The sequence below is a fragment of the Hibiscus syriacus genome, unplaced genomic scaffold, assembly GCF_006381635.1.
Source record: "Hibiscus syriacus cultivar Baekdansim isolate YM2019G1 unplaced genomic scaffold, ASM638163v2 tig00111427_pilon, whole genome shotgun sequence".
NCBI lineage: Eukaryota > Viridiplantae > Streptophyta > Magnoliopsida > Malvales > Malvaceae > Hibiscus > Hibiscus syriacus.
The window spans coordinates 4,127,685-4,155,230 of NW_024063088.1; the positions used below are offsets into that span (position 1 = coordinate 4,127,685).

General features: G+C 33.5%; 2 protein-coding genes and 1 pseudogene across 4 annotated transcripts in view; 2 read left to right on the top strand and 1 right to left on the bottom strand.

The window, feature by feature from the left end:
• The first annotated feature begins 669 nt into the window (after positions 1–669).
• On the top strand, positions 670–27,050 carry LOC120163107. Of its 3 annotated transcripts, XM_039173117.1 has the most exons (12): positions 670–783; positions 881–950; positions 1,289–1,356; positions 4,729–4,790; positions 11,671–11,752; positions 11,849–12,082; positions 12,567–12,695; positions 12,786–12,847; positions 12,933–13,049; positions 13,570–13,573; positions 14,223–14,225; positions 14,438–14,485. In XM_039173117.1, exons 1-12 carry the CDS (start codon positions 733–735, stop codon positions 14,468–14,470), a joined length of 915 nt encoding a protein of 304 aa, XP_039029048.1. In that variant the 5' UTR covers positions 670–732; the 3' UTR covers positions 14,471–14,485. The 3 variants fall into 3 exon arrangements, with proteins under 3 accessions (XP_039029048.1, XP_039029050.1, XP_039029049.1); XM_039173119.1 differs by lacking the exons at positions 13,570–13,573; positions 14,223–14,225; positions 14,438–14,485 and adding exons at positions 22,850–22,853; positions 27,035–27,050; XM_039173118.1 differs by lacking the exons at positions 13,570–13,573; positions 14,223–14,225 and adding an exon at positions 14,075–14,078 and having other exon boundaries at positions 14,432–14,519.
• Positions 18,392–19,659, top strand: LOC120163104 (annotated as a pseudogene).
• The window catches only part of LOC120163106 (prostaglandin E synthase 2-like), a 31,070-nt gene continuing 24,056 nt past the window's right edge, over positions 20,533–27,546 (bottom strand). The window contains exons 2-6 of the mRNA XM_039173116.1: positions 24,263–24,397; positions 24,029–24,116; positions 22,811–22,905; positions 21,111–21,278; positions 20,533–20,833 (exon numbers count right to left, since the gene is read on the bottom strand). Coding sequence (XP_039029047.1) covers positions 20,673–20,833; positions 21,111–21,278; positions 22,811–22,905; positions 24,029–24,116; positions 24,263–24,397 — 647 coding nt within the window. The 3' untranslated portion in view covers positions 20,533–20,672. The remainder of the gene's footprint in view (positions 20,834–21,110; positions 21,279–22,810; positions 22,906–24,028; positions 24,117–24,262; positions 24,398–27,546) is intronic.

The window sequence follows — 27,546 nt, forward strand, 5'->3', positions numbered from 1 at the left end:
ATAACGATGCCATTTGCATCTTATTGGTGTTTCAAAATGCCTTCTAACCCACCATTCAGAACTCATTTGTATGAACCAAATGACCTCATAGGTTAAAAAATTATTGTTATCCCTTGAGACCCCGAGTTCGAGCATTGTGTATGCAATAATGAGTGTTAATTATTAAATGGTTAAGTCTTCGATCATATATTATTTTATATTTATCCCATAATTATATATATATAAACTCCGGTCATTTGCCTGCAGTATCTAGGTTTGGTCCTCATCTTAATCCACAAAATTTTCCCATGATTTTAAAAATAAATTATATTTGAAAACCATAAAGTCTCGAAGTTTATTTTATTTCAAAGATACTGATGTAGTTTTTTTTAAGGTTAAGCCTTAAAATTGTATTTTAAAATTTTAATAATACATTTTTAATTTATATAAAATATTTAAAAAGTTTATAAAAATTTCTAAAGATTTTAGATTTTGAGCCAATAATTACCATATAAATTTTGAGCTTTGAATTGAAGTTAAAAGGACGTTGTGGGACTGATGCAAACGGAAATTACAAGGAATTCCAACAAGTGATAGATTATTCAAAATCAAATACATTTCAATCCAATAGGCAATTAGAAATGCTGTTCAACTCACAGCCACGCACACCAAACGGCCACTGGCCACACCCTTTGGTTTAATCACAAACAAAAGAAATCCAGAAACCCCTCTGTAAGCCAACAGGATATCAAAATGGGAACCGTCATAGATTCCCATTTCTTAGCTCTAACTGCCATTGTTACTGTATGCTTTAATTTACCCCTCTCTCTCTCTCTCCTTTTTTTTTAAAAGAATTCTCTCTATAATTGATTCTTTGATTTATTTTTGGTGTTTGGTGCAGGTGGGATATCAGTTATTTTTCTTTGTAGTCACTGCTCTTCTCAAGTTTGATAAAGTCACCGACTTTGCAGGTACTTAATCCTCAAATTTAGCTTCTTTACTTGTTCTTTGAACTCCCTTTTGAACCCAGGTTTCGGAAAGTCCAATTCTTCCGTAAAAGGGAATATTGTTCTCTCTTAATATCGGATTCGAGTAGCTGTGTCTAGGTGTGTGCTTACTTGACAACTAAGAAAATTTGGAACAGATGGTACGCTGTAATTAATCACTCCACCACATACTATTAAAAAATTCTTCAAATGCCAGAAGTAGTTTTATTGATTCATTGGTTTCTAACAATAAATAGGAATTACTTATATACGATTCTCTTTTACAAATTAGGTGCTTATATCGTTTTTTTTTTCCCACTCAGGAAGCACAAATTTTGTTATAATTGCTGTGTTGACTCTGGTGATTAAAGGATCATGGCATTTTCGACAGGTAATTCGAAATCACTCTTTTGTTTTCAAATATGGAAAGCAAATAGACAAAGAAGTACTTTTATGACATCCTAAAATTGGATTCAATAGGTGGTCTTAGCGGTAAAAGAGAATTGTTATTCTATTTACGGACAGTTTGACGTTACTTTTGAAAAATGACTTTTAAGAATGAGGTAGAAAAGAACATTTAAAGTGCAGTTTAAAATTTAACTATTTGGAATTGTTGTTAAAAATTGGTTTTGTAAAGATAAAACAAATGTCTATTTTAGACATTATGTTGATATAACATTTAAATTATATTTACATTTATTAATACTATGATATATAAAATATATCAACTTAAACTATAAAAAATATAAAAAATGTTTTAAGTTAACTCATTAATAATATTTTTATATATGAAATATTTTATTAAGAAAAATATATTATCAATAATTTTTAACATTTGAATTTTAAAATAATATTTTAATTACTTCTATTTAACCACGATCACTCATTTAAAATTTAAAATAAAATAATTTAAATGATATATTTATCCTTTTAACCATTCAAAAGTAAAAAAAGATATATATTATTAATAAATTTAAAAGAAACTATTCTTATATATGAAATATATCAATTTAAACTATAATGAAAATATAAAAATACGAATAAAAATATATTTTATAATAACTCACTATTAATATTTTAATATATAAATCATAAATTTTATTTACTTTTACGTAATTAAAATAAATTATTAAGCAATAAATTATTCTTTAAGAATGTTAGTATTAAATTATTGAAATAAAATGTAAATACATAATTAATAAATGAATTTTGAATTTTAAAGTTCTTTTCCAAGGAAAAATGAGTGGAGTCTATGCATTAGTAAGTGTAAAAATATAAACTTGCTTCGAAACGCAAAATTAGAAATGAAAAGGTTAGAAATTCCATATTTTGCGATTGGTTTGAAACCACCGTTTTCGCAACATTTTTTTTTCAATTTTTACCCGTTTGGTATTAATTTTACGGTCAAAATGAACTTTTTAACTAAAAGTGCTTTTAGATAATATTACCAAACACACCCTTAGAAAATTCGAATTCGAGAAGTTATTGTGTTGTTAATGACTAAAAGTCTACTTAACAACAACTCCTAAGAGTTTCAGTACGTTTGGCAATTCTTATCATGTGAGATAAGCACTTTTCAATCGCACAAGCAATTCCAAACACTCTTAACTTTTGGCCTAAAAATTATGGTGGACAAATGCTTTTCCACCCAACCAAAAAGTAAAAAAATTTAACCTTTTAACGTAGAAAAGAACTTTTGAAGTGAAATTACATTTTTTTTATCCTCATTTATTTAACACTAATTGGCTGTTAAACTAATGTCCATACATATTATAGTATTTTTTTCTGTTTATTAATGCTCAGATTGGTTGTTCTACATAAGAATTTTAAAGATTTATAGATATATATAATTACTTAAAGATTTTTATTGAATTTAAAATAATGTACTTTCATATTATGTTGAATATATAATTATTTTAATTATAATTTATTTCAAATAAATTATGAATTTGTAATATTTAAGTTCATATATAATTTTAATTAGGGATGACCATGGGTCGGGTCGAGGTTTTGGCTCACCCAAACCGAACCTTAAACTCTCCACACACCCAATCTGACTCAAGTTTAGGAGGGTTCCTCCCAACCTGAAATATGTCAAAATATGCCAAATTCATATTTTATATATCAAAATATTACTAATGATTTGTAATAATTTTTTATATTTTTATTATAATTTAAGTTGATTTATTTTAATATAATAATATTAACGAATTTAAACATCATTTAGTTTATTTTTATTTTACAATATCGCGTCTAAAATTAACATTTTATCTTTTTAGAAATATTTTTTAACAGCAGTGTTAAACATAACTAACATTTCAAGAACACTTTCTAATAGCACTTTTCAAAAGCACTGTCAAAAGCATCCACAACAATCAGGGATGTACGAGTGGGTTGGCGGGACAATTGTCCCTTGAAAATTTCAAATTTTTATATAATATAGGTATTTTTTTATATTTTCGATTAATAATCTATTCTCATCCACCTAAATTATTATAAATTTATCCCTAACATAAAATCATACTTTCGTCACTACCAACAATAGTCCCCTCCCGTGAAAAGAGCCGGTCCTCAAGCTCGGAGTCAGGGTAAAGTTGGCAGAAAGTAGCTTTCTTAAGAGTGATTGGCATTTGTTCGATGCCCATACATCCATCAATCATCCTTCTCATAAAGTCAAAGGTCATTTTATTAGATAAAACGACCACTACCACACACCATTATTTCTTCACATTACAGTCTTGTTCCTCCACAAATTTATTCTCATTCATTTGCACCATTGAATAAATCTCTTCAAATTTCTTACCAACTTTAATAATTTTCAGAATATCAAAAGAAGTTTAAACTTTCCGGATATAGATAGATAGGGTTTTTTGGGGGTATATACCAATATAGTAAACTCGGGGGATATAGACCATATCTTTACTTGTCTGAGGTGTGTGAAACGTAAAGTAAATATATATACTCTATGTCCTCACCATCCGTGTTGTCAATTTCCAAATTTTTTTTTTGTGTGTGTTTATCATATTTCTATCAAAAAGAAATATGCATAGTTTGTCGGATTTTTAAACTAGTCTTCTATAATATGCTTTCTATGATGGTAGTTATGATGCTTTCGCTGAAGGTTTTGAGTCCTTTTAGAGGTCTCTTAAGGGTTATGTGGTTTTTGCAATTTAACACCTTTAACTTAATTTTCATATAGTCACACTTTGCACTTAATGTTAGCATATTAATCGGAGGAAGTAGCCATAAACATAATTCTTATCATACAAAATAGTTTTAAGTTTTTCATATTGAGTGCTAAAGAGATTTCTTAACATTTTTCTTCTCATATCCTCTTTTGTAGAAGTGAAATATAAAACATTTTTTTTTTGTGTTATCATAAGGTGTCCTCAAGCCACATTGGGCTTGAGACTAATACCTCTTGCTCCAAGAGCGTTAAAGGAAGTGTTGTTCTCCCTAGAGGATCAAGGTTCTAGCAATTGCGTTTGCAGGGTGTGTGTCTCTTGTCAATAGGCTAAGAAAAATTCTGAACAAATACTACTTTATAATCATCTCAGACTATTAAAAAAAATTCATGTCCTCATCCATCTGGCCGCTGCTAACTTCTCAACCAACATCTTGTTGGCAAAAGAAAACGTGACTTATATTTCCTATCTACTTATAGTTGAGGATCTTAACGATTTGACCCCCTCTGTATGTATTTCAGCATGGAATAATGTTAAATAGACATTTCACCGAGTGATTTTGTAATTCTTCTTTTCAGGTAATCTTGACTTTTCTTGTAGTAATATGGGGTCTACGCTTGGGACTATTTCTATTGATGAGGTATGATAGTATGGAAATTTATAGTTACTTTTCTTTATGTATATTTGATGATTTCATCCACAAAGATTACAATTCGATACTGTTACAGATTTACAGGCTAAATATTAAAGTTGATATATTTCTTATTTAATGTATGATATTACGTAGTTAATGTAGGTTGTTACTCTACATATTATAGGACATTTATACTTGTATATATACCTATAATGTTGATCAATAAAACACAAGAAAATATTCTCTTCCTAATATTTTACAGATATGAAATGCTTTCTGATTAGCGGTAGACCTGCCTCTATGCACTTAACCTCGGTTATTATCTATGAAGTTTGACTTATCCTTTTTCCAGATCATCTGAATAAAACATTTTTCCCAAGCCACTAGTGTTAACTCATGATTTTGTATACTCTTAAACTCTATTCAGGGTTTCTTGTGAAGATGAAAGCCATCATTTATATTAACTTCTCATTGCAAATCCAGTTATTGTTATATGATGTACTTGACTTAGTCATCTCATCTAACTTTTTCATCTTTAGGTTTGTAGCATCAACAGTTTATCTTTGGTTTGTTGCTTGTTGACTACTTACATGCATGTCAATGCCCCATAGCCTATCTAGAATATCTTCAATATTTTATAGTCAGCTTTTTACCCAAAAAAAAGTTGTTTGAAATTATGTTTTTATCTATGCTATCTGATTTTGGGCCAATCTTTTATAAACTCTCTTGGTATAATGCATAATGCCAAAAATGCCCCTAATATTTGATTAAATAGTCACTTTGGCCCTTTTTTTTTGGAAAATGCCCCTAACATTTGATTAAAATGCCAAAATATGCTCCAAAAAAAAAAAGAATAGAGACAAAGTGATTATTTAGTCAAACGTTAGGGGTCTTTCGCCTTAAAATGAAATGTTTGGGGCCATATTTCTCCAAAAAAAAATGTAGGGGCCAAAGTGACTATTTTGTCAAACATTAGGGGCATTTTTTTGACATAATTCCATCTCTCTTTACTCTAGATATGTTTGACTTTTGAGACATTGTAATTATATCATCTATCAATTTGTATAATGACTCTCATCACTTTTCCTATTTCATACTAAATCACAAAAGAAGTTATTAGGTTTCCTTGGTGTAGTTTATAAGCATAGAAATTGTTATACTGGTTTTATTCTCCAGTGTGCTCACACAACATTAGCTTAGCAGCTACTACCTTTGGCTGACAGAAATCCCTATATATAATGTCTAACTGTGTTAACAGTAGCGTGATGAACCTTAATGCGATCAAACAATAAAACTACAAGCATGCATAAACCTAGTAATTGTATATCACTCAAATATCATTAACCTTTGAGTACCTTGCTTAGCCTTGGACTCATGTATATTGAAAGGTTAGCCAGATAACTGGTGTTTTTATCTTTAGGGTGTACCATACTCAACCTTTGTGTTAATGGAAAATGTTAGATATTTGTATCTTTTTTGTATAGTTAGAGGCATCTATTTATGTAGTACATTTTATTGTTGAAATGTCAAAGCTTGGGCGACAGAAAATTGGTTCAAGTTAGGCTCCTAATATTGCAATGTCAAAATTAGGTGCAATAATGTTTGAAAATTAAATGGGTAAATTATAAACTTTAGTCACTAAACTTTAGGGTATTTATAAGATTAGTTCTTAAGTTTCAACTATAAATACCCTAGCTCATTTAGCTTCAAAACCATCCCAAAGCATTCTAGCTTTCTTCCAATACTAGAGAGAATTTAGAGAGTTTCTTGAGAGTTGTTTTCTCCTTTTTATCGAGAGAGAATTATTATTGTTTTCTCCTTGGTAGATCGAGAGAGGTTGTAATTCCTATTTTCTCATAGTGAAATTCTTCTACCGTTGCCCGTGGCTTTTACCCTATTTTATTTAGGGGTTTTCCACGTAAATTTTGTCTCTTTTATCTTCATTTTTATTTTCTCAAATTATCAGTTGCGATTTTGCTCTATCCGATAGCCGTCTTCCGCAACAATTGGTATCAGAGCTAGATTAGAGTGTGTAATATCTGTTTATTGTCTTTGTGGTTGCCACCAAAAGGTGGATCCTCCAACATAAGAAAATAAGAAGTTATTACACATTCTTTGAAGGTTCCAGAGAACTATTCACGATAGTGAAATAGTGGGAGCTATCCGTAGAAGAAGCTATGGCAACGAAATTTGATATTGAAAAATTCAATGGGAGAAATTTCTCATTGTGGAAATTGAAGATGAAGGTCATCCTAAGGAAAGACGGGTGTCTAGCGGCTATCAATGAAAGGCCGGTGGATTTCGCAGATAACATCAAATGGAACGAGATGGACGGGAATGCTATGGCAAACTTTCATCTAGCATTAGCAGATGAAGTATTGTCAAGCATCGAGGAGAAGAAGACAGCTACACATCGCTGCATAATAAAATTTTCCTTAAGAGGAAATTATACACTCTCCGTATGCCAGAATCTACTTCAGTGACAGAGCACTTAAATACACTGAACACCTTATTTTCTCAGCTTACATCCTTAAGCTGTAAAATAGGAGAACAAGAACGTGCTGAACTTCTACTTCAAAGTCTACCAGATTCGTACGATTAACTCATCATCAACTTGACAAACAGTAATGTCACCAGTCTAGTCTTCGATGACGTTGCAGCTGCTGTTCTACAAGAAGAAAATCGGCGCAAGAACAAGGAAGACAGACAAGTAAATCTGCAACAAGCAGAAGCGTTGACAACGATAAGAGAGAGATCAACAGAACGTGGCCAAAGCAGCAGTCATAAACATGGTAGATCGAAGTTGAGGAGCAAGAAGAATTTAAAGTGCTACCACTGTGGAAAGAAGGGTCACTTGAAGAAGGATTGTTGGAGTCTAAATAAAAACTCTAATCCACAAGGCAATACCGCAAACACTTCAGATGATGGAGATGCTCTATGCTGTGAAGCGTCAACCACCATGGAAGGCAGAAAAAGATTTACAAATATATGGCTCATTGATTCGGGAGCTACATATCACATGACCTCAAGAAGAGAATGGTTCCATCATTATGAACCTGTCTCAGGAGGATCTGTGTATAGTTGCAATGATCATGCCTTAGAGATCGTTGGTGTGAGAACCATCAAATTGAAGATGTATGATGGAACAATTAAAGTTGTTCGAGATGTGCGACATGTGAAAGGTCTGAAGAAAAATTTATTATCCTACGGATTGTTGGATAATAATGCTAGCAAGATTGAAACACGGAAAGGAATCATGAAAGTGTTCTGTGGAGCGCTTGTGGTGCTGAAAGGTGAAAAGATAGCTGCAAACTTGTACATGCTGAAGGGAGAGACATTGTTAGAAGCAGAAGCCTCTGTTGCCTCATGTAGTTCAGATTTTGCAATGCTATGGCATAAGAAACTTGGACACATGTCAGAACAAGGAATGAAAGTCCTTGTGGAGCAAAAGCTACTTCCAGGCTTAACAAAGGTATCACTTACTTTGTGTGAGCATTGCATAACAAGTAAGCAGTATCGGTTGAAATTCAACACGTCAAATTCTAGAGGCAAAAATGTTCTAGAATTAGTTCATTCTGACGTATGGCAAGCACCAGTTACATCCCTAGGTAGATCAAAATACTTTGTCACATTTATTGATAACTACTCTAGGAGATGTTGGGTGTATCCTATTAAGAAGTCAGATATGTTTTCAACTTTCAAAATCTTCAAAGCGCGGGTGGAACTTGATTCTGGAAATAAGATCAAGTGTTTCAGAACAGATAATGGAGGAGAATACACAAGCGAAGAATTTGATGACTTTTGCAAGAAAGAATGCATCAAAAGACAGTTCACAGTGGCGAACACTCCTCAACAAAATGGAGTGGCAGAGCGGATGAACATAACCTTGTTAGAAAGAACAAGAGCAATGTTGAGGGATGCAGGCCTAGAAAAATCATTCTGGGTAGAAGCAGTCAATACCGCCTGTTATTTGGTGAATCGAGCTCCATCAACTGCAATAGAGCTGAAGATACCAATGGAGATGTGGACTGGTAAACCATCTGATTATTCAAACCTCCATATATTTGGAAGTATTGTGTACGTGATGTACAACTCCCAAGAAATCTCAAAGCTGGATCCAAAATTCAGAAAATGCAAATTCTTGGGGTATGCTGATGGAGTCAAGGGGTATCGCTTGTGGGATCTCACTGCCCGCAAAGTGATCATCAGCAGGGATGTTATTTTTGTAGAGGATAAACTACAAAGAAAAGAAGACGATAACACTGAAAAGTCAGAGACTACACAGATAAATGTGGAAAAAGAGTTTGAAGAAGAAGATTCTTCTGAAGCAGAACCAGCACATGATGAACAAGAACCAGAGAGTTCTGAAGCTCCAACAACTCGTCAATCAGATCGTGTGAGAAGACGTCCCAATTGGCACTCAGATTTTGTTATAGAAGGTAATATTGCATACTGCCTTTTAACAGGGGACAGTGAGCCATCAACATACCAGGAGGCAATAAACAGCTCAGATACTTCACTGTGGATGATGGCGATGCAAGAAGAAATCGAAGCCCTTCATAAAAATAATACATGGGACCTTGTGCCACTACCACAAGGAAGGAAGCCAATTGGTAACAAATGGGTTTTCAAAATCAAGCGAAATGGTGACGATCAAGTGGAGAGGTATCGTGCAAGACTGGTGGTCAAAGGATATGCTCAGAAAGAAGGTATTGATTTCAATGAAATTTTTTCTCCTGTGGTTCGACTAACAACAGTTCGAGTAGTCTTGGTAATGTGTGCTACATTGAATTTACATTTGGAACAGCTAGATGTTAAAACAGCTTTTCTTCATGGAAATCTTGAAGAAGAGATTTATATGCTCCAACCTGAAGGTTTTGAAGAAGACGAAAAGAAGAACTTAGTTTGCAGGTTGAACAAATCTCTGTACGGTATAAAGCAGACGCCGAGGTGTTGGTATAAGAAATTTGATTCCTTCATTATGTGCCTTGGATACAACAGACTTAATGCAGACCCTTGTGCTTATTTCAAGAGGTCTGGTGATAACGATTTTGTTATATTGCTGTTGTATGTGAATGACATGTTGGTTGCAGGACCCAACAAAGATCATATTGAAGAATTGAAGGCACAACTGGCTAGGGAATTTGAAATGAAGGACTTGGGATCAGCAAACAAGATTCTAGGGATGCAAATTCACCGAGACAGAAGTAATAGGAAGATTTGGCTTTCACAAAAGAATTACTTGAAGAAAATCTTGTCACGATTTAGCATGCAAGATTGTAAGCCAATTTCTACCCCTCTTCCTATTAACTTCAAATTATCCTCCAGTATGAGTCCTAGTAGTGAAGAAGAGATGATGGAGATGTCTCGAGTACCGTATGCATCAGCAGTGGGAAGTTTGATGTTCGCTATGATATGCACAAGACCAGACATTACACAAGCAGTGGGAGTAGTTAGTCGGTACATGGCGAATCCAGGCAAAGAGCATTGGAATACAGTAAACAGGATCCTGAGATACATCAAAGGGACCTCAAATGTTGCATTATGTTACGGAGGATCAAACTTACTAATCAATGGGTATGTAGATTCTAACTATGCAGGGGATTTGGATAAAAGCAAATCTACTACAGGATATGTGTTCAAAGTTGTTGGTGGAGCTGTAAGTTGGGTTTCAAAATTGCAGTCAGTTGTGGCTACGTCAACAACAGAAGCAGAATATGTAGTAGCTACACAAGCTAGTAAAGAAGCAATTTGGTTGAAGATGCTATTGGAGGAGCTTGGGCACAATCAAGAGTATGTCTCTCTATTTTGTGACAGTCAAAGCGCCTTGCATCTAGCAAGGAATCCAACATTTCATTCAAGGACAAAACACATACGAGTTCAGTATCATTTCATTCGTGAAAAGGTGGAAGAAGGGACAGTAGATATGCAGAAGATCCATACCAAAGACAAAATAGCAGATTTCATGACGAAGGCGATCAACGTTGATAAATTTACCTGGTGTTGATCCTCTTGTGGCCTGTCAGAAACGTAAGCAACATGATAGTACAAGGTAGAAAGAATGGTGTGAAGATATGATTGTTCCAATCAAATCTTCAAGTGGGAGATTGTTGAAATGTCAAAGCTTGGGCGGCAGAAAATTGGTTCAAGTTAGACACCTAATATTGCAATGTCAAAATTAGGTGCAATAATGTTTGAAAATTAAATGGGTAAATTATAAACTTTAGTCACTAAACTTTAGGGTATTTATAAGATTAGTCCTTAAGTTTCAACTATAAATACCCTAGCTTATTTAGCTTTAAAACCATTCCAAAGCATTCTAGCTTTCTTCCAATACTAGAGAGAATTTAGAGAGTTTCTTGAGAGTTGTTTTCTCCTTTTTATCGAGAGAGAATTATCATTGTTTTCTCCTTGGTAGATCGAGAGGTTGTAATTCTTATTTTCTCATAGTGAAATTCTTCTACCATTGCCCGTGGTTTTTACCCTATTTTATTTAGGGGTTTTCCACGTAAATTTTGTCTCTTTTATCTTCATTTTTATTTTCTCAAATTATCAGTTGCGATTTTGCTCTATCCGATAGCCGTCTTCCGCAACATTTATCGCGTAACTTTTTATTTATAAAAAAAGGAAAAATAAAAGTTACTTGAGCCTGTGATAGTATAAACATAATACCTCAAGCATTGGAAGTGTCCCATTACCAGAAAAAATTGGCAGACACTAGGCACTTTGTTGGCATGCTACTTTGAACTAACAAATGTCATGTCGTCAATCTTATCCCAACTCTTGTGGAATGTGCTCATACTGTTGAAACAGTTCTTTCTGTAACAATTCTTCATATGTTAAGTTATTCACAGTTATGTTTTTTCTTTGTCATTATGGCTTAAAGGATTTTGCAATGGGGGGAGGATCGACGTTTTGATGAGATGCGCAGTAATTTGGGGAAATTAGCAATTTTCTGGATATTTCAGGTTTCCTTATCTATCTGAGTACATCTATTTCTTTTCAATTTGTCGATTGGACATTTAATAAACCTTAATGCACCCCAATATTTCCATGCATTGCAGGCTGTCTGGGTGTGGACTGTGAGTTTACCTGTAACCGTTGCCAATGCGAGCGATAGAGATCCATCCGTTCAGGCTGAAGACATCATAGGGTGGATTATGTGGTCAGTGGGTCTCTCTATTGAAGCTACAGCTGATCAGCAAAAGCTTTTTTTCAAGAATTCTCCAGAAAACAGAGGAAAGTGGTGCAATATTGGACTATGGAAATACTCTCGCCATCCAAACTATTTCGGTGAGGTGAGCATCACGACTTTCCAATATCACCAATTATGTATCTGATTGCTTTGTTCCCTAGATGATTCTATCTACAATTAACGCTTGGCTTATTTTATACCCCAAATGTTAGCTGGTGTGATTAAGTGCATAATTCACTTTTATCTTTTTAGCTTCCATACTCTATCACGCTACCTCATATTACCTCCTGCTTCATTGTTCAATAACGTGTTTTTGAGATATAAAAGGTAGTAGGTTCATCTATGTTTTTCTGGTTTACAAAACCTGGTGCACCTTCCGTAAAAAATGATGAAACTTTATTTGATTTGCAACATCATTCCATACTAACATAATCTCTTCCTTATTTTACCTTTATCATAGTTAAGACTGGACTCCACTTTCAATTTATTTATTAAATTCTCTAATGCACTTGTAATTGTGGGTAGTAATGGTTATATCACTCAAATGACATGTGATTTTCCTTTTGTTCTTAACAAATATTGGCCAGATTTTCCTTTGGTGGGGAATTTTCATCGCCTCCGTTCCCATACTCGAAGGTGCTGAATGGCTCGTAATTCTTGGGCCAATATTTCTGACATTGCTACTTCTTTTTGTTAGTGGCCTACCAATGCTCGAGGTTCATTCTTCCTATCCTTCAGTTTTTGTATTATAAGATCTTGCCACAATTCTGCAATATACTTTACTGATATTATATTACATCTTACAGGAGTCCGCGGACAAGAAGTTTGGTAATGCTCCTGCATATAGGAGTTACAAGAAAACAACTAGGTTAGCCAACTTTCTTCTATTTCATTTCTTGAACTATGAATTGGAGAATGAAGTTACTGAATCTAGCATTTCTCTCTGATTTCAGTCCTCTCATTCCACTGCCACAAATAGTATATGGGAACTTGCCGATATGGTTCAAGGCCACTTTTCTCTTTGAATTTCCTTTCTACAGTCGGAGTTTGCCGCAAGAAGGGCCAAACTGGTGAGATTAAATCTAATATTTTTGCAAATTGTTATTATTAGACAGTTACACAAAATTATCAAACATGTTTTGCTAGTTTGCTATTCTGTACTGCATTATTTGATTGGAGTTAAAATGGAAATTCGAAGCTCATGGGGTACATATGTGGAAGAACCTACTGCTATTGACCTGTCTATGCTGTTTGACTGACCGGAGTAGCTAATTCTTTGTTCTATGTGTATCACATTGGACCAAATGAGCCTTTAGTTCCCATTGAACGAGTTTGATCTGGTTCTTTAACAATGCATATAACCTATATTGCTCATAGGCATATATTCATTGCTGGCATGCTTAATTTTCTTCTTGGTCCTTGTACGCTCATATTTCTATACCTTTGTCGTACAAGGATGTTTTAAGAAAAATGGAGTCATGCCAACTTGCTAAAACATGACACAAAAGAATCTATTATTGTATGTAATTCAAGGAATTCCACGTCCTTGTAAAGGTGAGTTTTGTTCTCTCTAGAGGTCTCAGGTTCGAGTAGCGTGTCTGTCACGTGTGTGGGCATTGTCAATAGACTAAGAAAACATTTGATCAAATATTACCTTGTAATTACCCCCATACTATTCAAAAAAGAAGAAGAATAAATTTCACATCCTTTCACCAACTCAGTCTATCTTTGAACATTAATTCTTTTGACATGTTTGACTAGCAGAGTGTAATTAAACCAATTCTCACCCTCTCCTAAGAAGAGTCTAATTGGGGGTCTTCAATTATACTCAATTCAGTGAGACCTACAAATTACAATGGCTGATCATCAAACATGTCACATCTATGCAATTTCATCCAAATCTAAGGACTCGAACTCGAGACCTGCTTAAGCGTTATCAAGCTACTTACCACTTGAACAAATCCCGTTGGTAAATCTCTTTTTCTCACTAATTATAGTAGGAAAAAAACACTCAAAAATGAATAGTTAAAGAACTAACAAAAAATTTCACATAAACGTAACAAATGCCCTTAAAGTACATCAAATTCCCATTCAGAAGTCCTCTATTTATAGTCAGCTATGGTGATTAAATTTGCAGCAATTGATATATCATGGGATATCATCTTTTCTCTTCAAGTTAATCTTTGTCTCCAAGTATAATCTTTATCACAATCATAGTCATGGTCGAATAGGACTGCTCATAGCAAGTTGAAATTTTCACGTTTGGACAGGAAATTCTCTATCACTAGGTTGATGATTATATGATAAACTGCTACTTTGTTCGACACTACTACGGATAAGGGTCATAGTTCATATAAATCTGAAACAAATAGAAGCAAAATATTGATTTTCTGCAATGCTTTACATACAATATTTCTTCTATTTTCTTATTTTCTAATATCTTGTCCTTTTGTGCAAGGAAGAAATCAAGGATGGATTGAAGATGGGTTAGCAGTGGTAGTTTTCCTTGATTGACAGGTCAGTTTCAAAACGTTATTGGTACCTTAAGGGATGGATGCATGATTTTATGTTAGGGGAGCAAATTTATTATAGTTTAAGGGAAGGCGAAAACATATTATCAATAGAAAATACAAAAAAATATCTAAAATATATGTGAATTTGAAATTTTCAGGGCTACTGGATACGTCACTAGCACCTTTAACGTGAAAGAAAATAGAACCGTATGGTAATGCAATTGTACTTTTCTACCTCATCTAATTAGACTTTACCTTCTTGTAACATTCTTCTTGTCCTTATATCCTCTTATGAAGTTTCAAAATTTTGAGGTGGAATTAACTTTGGTACGATTAAGCATGATTAAATGACTTTGAAATTGAGTTTTTAAACTTAAATCTACTTGGTTTTTAAAGCAACATGATAAATTACTTGAATATGAAGAAATTAGTTAAGCATGTTTAATTAGTTACTTGTGTGTTAAGAAACCAACCATGGTTGTTATTGTGGTACGTTGTTTATATGGTCACCAAGATTTTAATTTACTCGTGTTTTGATTAAGTATATGATTCGTATGCGAGTCACTTTAGTGACTAATGTGGTATTCGTTATTCGAGTTAAAGCATCTCAATCAGATATTAAATTCACATTCGGTAGTATTAGAGTCGTGGTTATAACATTGCTCTTGCTAACTATGAACTGCCTCTATAGCGTTTATGAACTTTTGAGTGGGTGACGACGGATAAGTAATTATTCGACAACTGAAATGATGGTTGTCGACATGGTTGCTTAAAAGGAAAATGGAATGATTTTGGTTCAGCGAAATAGGAAGGGGAGCTTCATAACGCTGGCGGGAAAATAGAATAACAATCAACTGCTACTCTTGTACTGTAACTTATGCTGAGCTTGTTCCACTATTGCTAGATTGAGTATTGTTAGTAATTATAAATAGGCTTAAAAGTCACAATTTACCCCAAAATTATATTTATTTTAGGTTTAATTAAAAAAATAAGTGTTAAAATTATTTTTTTATTATGGGTATTTAATTTTTTTCTTTTTCAAAATAGGTGTTTGATGTTTTTTTGTTATCATTTGAGGTGACTAAAATTTTATGAAGTTACCATTTTAAATCATCTCATTAGCTGTCATTACAAAAAGCTATCGACCAATGATTGTTTGATACGTGAAATTAATTTTTTTAAATAAAAAAATTAAATTCCAAAATTTTTAAAAAAATACCCTAAATTTTCTAATTTCCTCAAACTCCTCCCCATATCTCTAAATCTCCTTAAAGATTTGTGTTCAGGCGGTGAGCGATGATTGGTGATTTGGGCAGCTTGATTTTAGTTCGGAAATCGGTGTAGACTCGCTGACAATGATGAACAGATGATAATTCGATAAAAAAGCAATTTTTCTAATGTGAAATTTAGGGACAACGTGCGATGATGTACTATTTCAAACAACAATGTGTGACGACAACGGGCGACTAACCAGTGGGAATCTGATGACACAAAGATTGACTTGTGATGACTGATTCGATGATGAGATATGGATTTAGGCATTTGGGTTTAGATAGTTTGGATAATTTAAGGATTTAAAGATTTTTTTATAGAAATATAATGATTTTAATTTTTTAAAATAAAATTAAAAGAAATTAAAAGAGCATGTTATGTGTCAAGCACTGGTTGAATAATAATAAAAATTAATAATCGTTAACAACCAGACACTTTAAATGATAACTTTAAAATGTTAGGCACCTAAAGTCAATATGATACTTATTTATCAATTAAGCCTTTATTTTATTAAATTATTCCTAAAGTTATCGTCAAGGTTAGGCTTTTGTTAAGGTTAGTAAGTTCTGTTTCTATGTGGTTAAGGTCAAGGATTCTGTCGATGGATTCCTCTGATTTATCGACAATTCATGAACGACCGAGTTCTCAGGATACTTTTTTTTTTGTTCTCTCGATTTTTAAGATTTCGTCTTGATTAATTAGGGATGATCATGGGTCGGGTTGGGTTGGGTTGAGTCGGGTTTTTGGTCCACCCGACCCGAGAACAAAGAAATCTCCACCTGATACCCGACCCGACCAAAATAAAGTTTCACCCGACCCGACTCAACCCGAATATATGAATTAGAAACCCGACCCGACCCGACCAGAAATAATAAAAAATATTTTTATTTAATAAAAACAGTGACTTATTGAAAAAATTATATATATAGGGTATTATTGTAATTATTCCTAAATATATAAGGTAAAATTATATATATTTTTTCGGGTCGGGTATTTTTCACCCTAAACCCGACCCGAATATCAAACTTAAAAAATCCGACCCACCCGAACCCGAAATTTTTTAAAAAATCTGACCCGATTCCCGAATTTTTTTGAAAAAAACCCGACCTGAATATCACACTTACAAAAACCCGACCCAAATATTAAATTTTAAAAAACCCGACCCGAACCCAAATTTTTTTAAAAAAAATCCGACCAATCCCAAATTTTTTTTAGAAAAATCCGACCCGAATACCAAAAGATTGATGAGGGTAGTATGGTCAAATTTTACATTCCCTTCTCCAAAGGATTTCAATTTCATCATGTTATGGATGAAATTTATTTTCCCTCCCTTGATAGAATTAGATTCAAATTCCCCTTTGAAAACTTGAACCAAACATAGGAAAGTGGTGGAATTGGATTCTAATTCCCTCTAATTTTAAGGGATTTCAATTCCCCCTAATACTAAGAGATTCCAACGAATTAAACGCCACCTAAGACTTCAAATAATTCAAAGAAAATAAAAATTAAAGTGATTATTTGATCACAATTTTTCATGATGTCTATTATAAATTGGTTAAGTATTTTCAATATACATGGATGATTGATATACATGTGGTAAAATTAGGGATGGGTGTGAGTTAGATTTTTGGTCAATTCGATTCGATCCGACCCAAAAATTATATATCATCTATTCGATTCAATCCAATCTAAAAAAAACATACACCCTCCACTTGATCCGAACTCTATCAGACTTTTTGACATAAAATCCCAACCTGACCTGAAATAATATATTTGTTAACAAAATATTATTTATATTCAATAAAAATAAAGATTTAATTAAAATAATATATAGGGATATTATTATAATTATTTTTAAATATATAAGGTAAAATCATTTTTTTTGGGTTGAGTCGGATTGGATAATTATCACCTTGAACCCAAACCCAACTTGACCCGAACATAATCTTTAAAAAATATCGACCTGGTATGTTTCAAACTCGATTTTTTTTAAATCTAACTTGATTAAATCGAATCAGGTCAAAACCGGATTCAGATCCCGTGCTATCCCTACGTAAAATTAAAGAAAGAAAAGGGCATGAGATATTTAAAACTTGCACAGTTAAGGCAAGCGAAGGTGAGGGAATAAAGGAAAATCAAAAGGACAAGCTGAATCCACGTACCAAAGAAGCAAGCAGGCAGCCCATTCTCCCGCATCCAAACTTGAGGTTCTAAACCAACCACCGTTCTCCCTTACCCTTTAAGCCACTCCACTAATGATTTGCATTTAATAGTACCCTCTCTCCTGCTCTTTTTTATAATATAAAAGTTTTTTATTATATAAAAGATGTAATTGTTTATTTAGAGTTTAATTGTTTGAACATAATATTTTAAGATAGTATTTACTCATAATCTTTCTTATAACAACACGTAACTACATATATAATTTAAAATTTTAAAAGAGAATAACACTCTTTTTTAATCACTAAAAATACTAGATGAGTTCATCTCCTCCTAGATTTTCTTTATACATCAATTAATGGTGGAATATATCTATATATTTTCGTGACCACATAACTATATGGTATAGGCATTACTGTAATATAACACAAGATGGAGTATAGAAAGTGAGGAAGCTTAATGATGTGTATTTAGCCACACTAGCCAACTTTATTGAGCTTTGGTAGTGTCGGTGGGAGCCATGCATTTATCTCAATCTCAAGGTCCAAAACCCTCCAACGCCACCATCTCCTTTTCACTTGAATGGGCAATGAACAACTCCTCTGCATTCCCAACCCAAGGAAGAAAAGAATTCGAAAATGAAAGCTTAGGGAAAGATAGGGATCATCAACCCGAAGCACCTCGTTTCGAGTGGGATTTTTCTCTCTCCACCGTCGTCTCCTCCGGTGCCAATGCCGCAGTCTCCGACGCTCTCGGCGTCATCGAATTCGACCCTTCTAATACCTTTGTAGCGAACGGAGGGATCGCGAGAAAGATTAGGATTTACGATTTGAAGTCTTTGTTGCCACATGATGACATCCAAGTATGCCACAGTGAGTGAAATGATATAGCCTTACTAGACCATGTTAATGCATGTCGCTATTACATATGTACCCCGGCTAAGCTCAGTAGCATTAGATGGAAACCCGGGTCCGGAGGGAGGCTTCTCGGATCGGGAGACTACGACGGGGTGGTCACTGAATATGATCTTGAGAGGAAGCTGCCGGTCTTCGAACGCGACGAGCACGGTGGGAAACGGGTTTGGAGTGTGGACTATTCGCATTGGTACACATTCGTCGGGGCATCCGGCTCGGATGATGGCACCATGCAAACGTGGGACGAACGATGTGGCAGCGGTGTATGTGTGGCTAAGGTTCAGCCATCAGCGGCACGTAGCTCCGTCTGTTGCGTCGAGTTCAACCCCTCCGGTGACTCACTGATAGCCATCGGATGCGCCGACAGGAAGGCGTACACCTACGATGTTCGGACAATGGATGCGCCATTACATGTGTTCGAAGGGCATACGAAAACCGTGACATACGTTAGATTCCTCGACACCGGAACAATGGTTTCAGCCGGAACCGATGGGTGTTTAAAGCTATGGAACATAAGCGATTCTCGTTTGATTAGAACATACAAAGGACATAAGAATGGTCGAAGCTTTGTTGGGCTGTCGGTTTGGAGGTATGGTGGCTTGTTTGGATGTGGGTCAGAAAATAACAAAGTGTTTGTTTACGATAAGAGGTGGGACTAACCCATCTGGGTACGTGGGTTCAAGCCAATGGTTGGAGCCGGGTTTGACCAGGGGTTCGTCAATAGCGTATGTTGGAGGCAAGTCCAGGAAGACAAGTGCACAGTTTTGGCAGGGGGTTCCAATGGGGTTTTACGGGTTTTTGTTGGCACAAAGAAATCATAGGTCGTCATTATTGGTTTACCATTTTTTACCATGTTACCAAAGTTTTTAACTTTGTACTTGTGGATTGCTATTGATTCAGAGATATTTCAAAGTCTGAACATTCATTTTCATTTATACGAGGATATCGTAATTAAATTTTAAATTTTTATATAATTTTTATATTTTTTATATTTTTTTATTAATGATTTAATATTGTATATCGTAAAATTTTATAAATTTGTACTCCTTCATAGTGAAATGAACAAATTCCATCCACTGGTTGCCTCATATAACATTTACAATCTATATTCCAAACTCAATCTCTAAAAACAATTAGTAGCTAAACGTTTCGAGAACACTGGGTTTGAATACGTTTAAATTTTTTTTAAAATTATTATTTATTTCTTTTCTTTAGACAAAAAATTGCAGAGCTTGTGAAATGAAAACCAAAACATGTTCCAAAATAAATATAGGGCTATTTAACTATAGAAGAAAAAATGTTTATATACGTCAAAGGTCCCTATATTATTTCAAAATTTAAAACTTAGGCTTCATAATTTTTGTAAAATTAAGTTCATGTTTCATTTTTTTTATTTAAAAACGCTAAAAACATAAATTGCATCATTAATTATTGATCTATTTATCTCTAAAAAAAGATAAAACGATTGAAAATTTGTACTATCCAATTAATTATAATTATTTATTTAATTTTATTAATTTGTCTTTTTATAATAATCATGTCAATAATTAAAAAAAAATAAATTTTACAAAAGTTAGAGAAGATCAGAATTTTTAAAAATGTATATAAAAAAACTCAATTTTCATAAAAATAAAAATTATAAAATGATATAAAAATCTCTTACAAAATCAACCTACAGAACCAATTGCAATTTCAATAGCAGAATTGTCCATAAAGTTGTGGTATGGCAAAATTTGTTTAATGAACAAAAATTGTTATTACAAAACTATTTTTGTTTTCTTTTGAAGATATGCATGCGTTGGCAATTGAACCAACCTTGCGTAGACCATATGGCTTAAGCCTTGATCCTTGATGACTCTCCGACTACTTTCTCCATTCTAGAGTACCACTCTCCAATTCGAGTGTGTTTCACCATATCTCTACCGGATCTTAGGTATCGTATAGGTCTTAGCACACCGAAGACGGCAAGGTCAGCTAGATTAGGTCTGGATCCGCCTACACAACGAGAATTGGAGAAAAACTAACAATTACCCTTCAAAGACAATAGGATAAGAGAAGTAATATGACAATCTTTAAGATAGGTTAATTATATTGTACCATTTCAATTAAATTGCAACCCCACCAAGGAAACTTGCCAACCTCAAAATTGTCTATATATATAAAGATGTAATGTGTAAAATGCATGTCATCATTATCAATCAGTGACTTGCATATTCATATGCATTATGAGCTGATCTCTGATAACTGTATTCACTGCAGATATAAATCATACCGAGAAAATTTCGACCATTTAGAGCGTCCACCCATGTTTCTGCTGCTTCATACAAGGCAGCACGCTCATCAGTTATGTTATATTTCTTCTTTAGATTCTTGGACACAAAATACATGGCTGCAGCTCCAGCGTATTTCACTGTTATCTTCTCAGTGAAACTGAAGTTACCAGCAGTTAAGAGGAAAGTAAAACATGAACATCAAGATTAGCAACTAGAACCCAATGTCGGTACCGATTGAATAGAAAAGAAAAAATCCAAGCATAAAAAACAATCTATGGTAAAAGAAAAAGCAGCTGAAATCCTCAAAGAGATCTTTCTAAATTAAAAATGAGGACTATATCAAAGTAAATTAACAAGAGTTCAAACAAATTAGAAAATGCCATAATCACAGACTTGCATACGGAAAAATACAATGGCAATTTGATTATATAGATCATCCAGTAAAAGTTGCATTCTATGGAACCCCATTATCAGAGTAGCATCACTGGGAATGTGATAGGAAGAGTAGCTGACAGTAATAATTGAGGTTAGGTAATTCACAATTCGTGTAATTAACAATTCTGTACAAAGCAAAATTCTTGTGCTCATGAAGAGTTCTAAACACAAATTATTGTTAATAGGTTATTAAAAATGAATTTCAGAGAACAAATAATTAAGAGTGGAATCATACATAAATATGCTTATAGAAAATGCATTGGGCTCTTGGTGGGGGTGAAATCCCGCTGAACCGCGTACATCAAGCAGAAGCTCATACTCTTTCAAGCATTTATTTTGTACTAAGAGCCCCGAGTTAAATTTAAAGTATCGAGTTACTAAACCCCAACTTCATCTGCATTTATGGATAACATCCAAATTTAACACTTAAGGTGATAGCAACTAGTGGCAGTTAATAAGTCATTGGCAGCAATTAGTATTACCTGGTGGGAAAAGGTGTTGATAGAAGTTATCTAGCTAGCAGATTACCTTGAATATAGAGAGTCCTAAACTGTGTTGAATAAATATGAATGAAAATACCTATGTTCCTCTCTTTCTCTTTTCTCTCTCAATTACCCTTTCCCTTGAAACCCCACCAAGCCAGCAGGTTCAGAAGCTGTTCTCTTCATCAGCTTCCCTACCTTGCTAGCCATTAAACCACTTATCACTTGAACACATACTAAAAAAACATAGGACATCGTTTGAAGAATAAATGAACCTAGACATATCTAAATTCCAAACGTCTTCTATCCATGCACATTTTCTACTGTTTCACATCTTCAATTCCCAGAAAATTGACTGAAAAACTCTATTTGACGTTCATTGTTGGAAATGATAATGTTGCTTATTTAATGTATTCAGACGAAAATATCACTTCCTACATAAAAACTGAAGCAGAATTGTCTCCAAAGCTAATTGGCCTTTAAAATGTTGCAATTTGCTTAGGAAAGTACATAAGAATTCGTAGGCATTTCAAAAACATTTCAATTAATGAAACACGTATAGAAGCTACATAATTGATAATTCTTATGATCCGTAAATAGATAAATTACTTGTTTGCTACTTATTAAAGGACCTATGTAAAACATAGTGGTTGACGTAATTATTCCCATGTTTAGGGGTAAATGGATTGATCGTTGACTAAAACTAATGTGAAAGCAGCAAGGTTTGTAAAAGAAGGGAAGGGAGCTACATGTATATAATATAAAACTATGAATTAATTTACCATTGCTAGTGATGTAGTCGAAAGACTCAAGAGCCTCAGAAGTGTTGCGGTATATGTTTGGGGATAAGACATGCACCAAGTGGCTGTCAACCCACCTACATAAGGACATCATTATTAGTGTTCCAAAGAGGAAGTACTTATTCTAAAAGCAGCTATAGCAAAAGGAAGACTATGACTTGCACTAATGAAGCAATATGTATTAACCAAAGTGATCATCAATTCATATTTCATAGCAACTCAGAGACAAGAAAAAATGGCCTGTGTATAGTTTGGTACACACATAACTCTATATACTAACAAGACTACTTGCATATATATGCTCATTTTATATCTTGATACTTAACATCTTTGCTAAGCATATAAATTTCATGTTTGCATGCATGGGATTTAATTAAAAAGACAATTAATGTAAAGAGTTCTACAAATTATTTAGTTTTGTCAGAGGGTAAATAACTGATGTTAATTTCTGATCATTCAAGACCAGATAAATAACTGATGTCAAATTCTATGCATATAGACGTCATGTTTGCATGCATGGGATTCAATTAAAAAGACAATAAGTATAAATAGTTGTACAAATTATTCAGTTCTGTCAGAGGGTAAATAACTGATGTCGAATTCTGATCATTCAAGGCCAGGTAATAAAATATTAATAGGAATGCTAGGAGCAATCAACCAAATATTCCAACAGTTAAAAGGCCCATATTTCACATATTAGACCTGAAACATGTTATAAAAAATTCCAGTAAAAACTTGTTTGCTGCACAATAAAATTCTAAGTTCGGTTTAGATCTTATCTCTAAAATGCTATACGAAAAACACTAAAAAGTCCTTTATACACTACTTGTTAATCATGGTTGACGGGTTGGTATTCTAAGAGCATAACATTTTTACACTATTTTGAATGTATTTCATGCTAAACTTCATCCAGATTATTTTAAAAGTCTAAGATCAATTAAAAACACATATATAAACACCAAAATTTAGAGCACTGTGCATCCACATAGTTTTCTCAATACCTTAGCTAGATGAAATGATTCTAATAAGAAATAAATAGCTTTATAGTACAAGTAGCATGGGTTCAACCTTATAAACTGAATCCTCCTTAAGAATTTAACAAATGCTAGATCAAGATTAAGTTCTTAAGTACTAAATAATATTTGTGGTGATATAGCAAAATTGGAAATCTAATTACAATGAAAACAAGACAGTCCATACCTACGCCATTTTGTTTCTTCGTCTTCATCAGAAACTGAAGTCTTTGTTTTCTCAGGAAGGATCTTTTCACCCAATTGGTTAATTATAGCTGCATTTTCCACATGCAAGTTCAGTCAATCATAGCAACTAACAAGCTTAAATAAAGTCAATAACTTAAACAAATAGATAGGTCCTTAGGGCTAATATAAGTATCCAATGAAAACTTAGACTATTAAGAGTTTTGATAATAAGAACCTGATGAATCCACCAGCTGTTGACCATCAACCATCAGTATAGGCACCTTCTTGTAATCAGACCACTTGATCTCTTTCTTACTAATGGGATTGACTTCCACCACCTTGTACGGTAAATTATAGTAGTCCAAGAATGCTGAGAAACAATGACGGATCATGAAATTATTAAGATTTTAATTAGTTGTTTTCATACTTAAGATATAGGCTTTCAACTTCCTAAAGTTGTTAAGAATCCTTCTCTCCATGGTAGTTGTTTTTGCTGCTATATATACACACACACACGCACACACGCACACTTCCTTTAAGTTGTTAAAGCCTAGAATCTATAAGCCAAAACATATCTAATATTAATGTTTCATCAAAGAAAAAAATGCGTTTGTTATTTTTTTCAGTTTCTAATTCTTCGAAAGAATCAGTTTCTCCATGTTAGTGGCTTTTGCTGCTGTCATAACCGGTTTTCGCCCGGGCACGAATTTTTTCTTGGCGGGAAAAATGATATGAATAAATTAATAATTTTGATTTTTTTAAAAAAAAATATTTTGGGAGTCGCCATCGGCCTTTTGGGTTAGGTAGGTCGAATACCTAAAAAATCATCTTTTAAAAGAGTTTTTAAGAAAACATCGATTAAAAGATAATATGATCAACGTTTTAACCAAAAATTCATTCTTTTTAATAATAAAAAGGGATTTGTGGTCGGTTACGTTTAGGGAAGGATTAGCACCCCTACAACGCCCAAAATTGGTACTTTTTAATTATAAATTGTCTCTATTATTAGAAAAAATTCAAAGATATATTTAATTTATAATTCTATTTAATTTAAATTTATTACAATACTTTTAAGAAAATATATTAATATATACCTTTATTTTTATAAATAAGACATTTATTTACTTAGAAATATTAGAAAATGGATTCTAGTTGATTTAAGACAGCTCTTTTCTTAATATTAATAAATAAATAAATGTTAATAAAATATTTATCTAAAAATAATTAAAATATATTAATATATTATTTATAAAAATAGGTCATTTATTTATTTAAGAATATCAGAAAAGGACTTTTAGGTATTTTAAGACAACTCTTTTCTTAGATATTAAAAAATAAATACATATCAAAATATGTTTATTTTTCTTAAAAGTAATTTATAAAATTAAATTTATAAATAGGATTTTTATTTAATAAATAAATAGAATAAATAAATAAATATTATATAAATATATTTATATAACTTAATAATAATAATAAAATAATCATGAAGATAATAATTTAAACATATATTAAACGTAATAATAAAATAAAATAATAATAATTAAAATGAAAGAAATTAAAAGTAATAATATTAAAAACTAATGGATCATATTCATAAATATATGAACTTAAAAATGTAAAAATAATAAAACTTATGGTTAAAATTAAGATTATATAAAATTTAATGATCAAATTATAAAATATAAATATTTAAGAGACATGGTTAGAATTATCATAAAATATAAATACTAGTAGTGTAATTAACCATTATTTATTTAATCGGTGATTAAAATAGAAATATTAAAATTATTAGGGACTAAATGTGATATTTATCCTAAATATATTATTTAATACTGGTAAGGATTAAAACATAATAAAATAAAATTCGAAGACTGAATTAGAACATTCAGAAGTTAGTTTCAGTGACTAAAATGAATAATTATAAAACTCGGATGGCTACGGAAAGGGTTTAGCCATACATGTAAATTACGCATATACCCCTTCCCAAAACGACGTCGTTCGGGAAGGGATATATATACCCCTTCATAGCTGGCCCGAAGGGCCAGCAGCCTCATTCTTCTCTTCTTCTTCTTCTCTCAAAAACGAGAGAAGAAGAAACTCTCTTCTTCTCTCTTAATTTCCCTCACCGGAGGGAACACGGTCTCCGACCGGCAGCCGCACTCCGACGTCGAACACCGCCACCGACCACCGTCAACGGTGGCCGAAATTTTTTTAAAATACCCTAGGATATAAATCTCACCGTTCTAAGGCCGAATCCGACATCTATTCTCCCCAAAAGTCCCTGGAATTTCCTAGATCTAAGAAAATACCTTCGGTATTTTTGGTACTTCGGCGATGTTTGGTGTTCTTCGGTGGTTCTGCTTCCTCGGTAAGGGTTTCTCCTCTCTTTTCTCTCGATTTTTTTTCTGGTTGCTTCGTTGTTGTTGACTGGGATGTTTGGTATATTTTTTTTGCTCTTGTTTTTGTTTTTCTCTGGTTCTTCCTTTTTTTTCGTTTTGCAGGATCCGGTGGCTTTTATAGCCACCACGGAGCCATGCTCGGACCGGTCCAGAGGGGGAAGTTCGGTGAGTCATCGAGCTATGTGGTGACTCACCCCATAGCCGCGACGTGTGGGGGGGGGCAGCTGGCTTCTGGAGGCTTCTGGCGAGGCGGCGGCTTCGTGGCTGTAGCGGGTTCGAGCATCTGGCAGCTGACCGTCGGCAATGGTCTCTGGAAGCTGGAGAGGCGGCTGCGGCGCTAGGGTTAGAAACCCTAGCTGAAACCCTAAATGTTTTAGGGTTTCTGGTTAGTCTGGGTCGGTTCTGTTTTGTTTGTATCTGGGCCGATCCAATTTTCATTGGGTCTGTTTGTAAATAATAATTATTTAATAATAATATAATATATATATAATAATAATAATATTTAATAATAATAATAATAATAATTTTAATAATAATTTAAGTAAAATGAAAAATTGGTGTTTACAACTGCCCCTTTTTGCTCATTCTTGTTTTAACAAGAATAGAGCAAAGAAGAAAAAACAATAATTTTTCATTTGACTTCTTTTGAGTAAAACTGAAATGTTGAAAACATCATTCCAGAGGTCTTAAAAACATCATGCACTGCAGGACTTACGGATGACCCTAAGGTTTTGAAAACATCAAAAAGCTTCCGAAGGCTTTTTGGAAACATCATGCACTGCAGGACTTACAGATGACCCTAAGGTTTTGAAAACATCAAAAAGCTCCCGAAGGCTTTTTGGAAACATCATGCACTGCAGGACTTACTGATGACCCTAAGGCTTTGAAAACATCAAAAAGCTCCCGAAGGCTTTTTGGAAACATCATGCACTGCAAGACTTACAGATGACCCTAAGGCTTTGAAAACATCAAAAAGCTTCCGAAGGCTTTTTGGAAACATCATGCACTGCAGGACTTACAGATGACCCGAAGGTTTGAAAACATCAAAAAGCTCCCGAAGGCTTTTTGGAAACATCATGCACTGCAGGACTTACAGATGACCCTAAGGCTTTGAAAA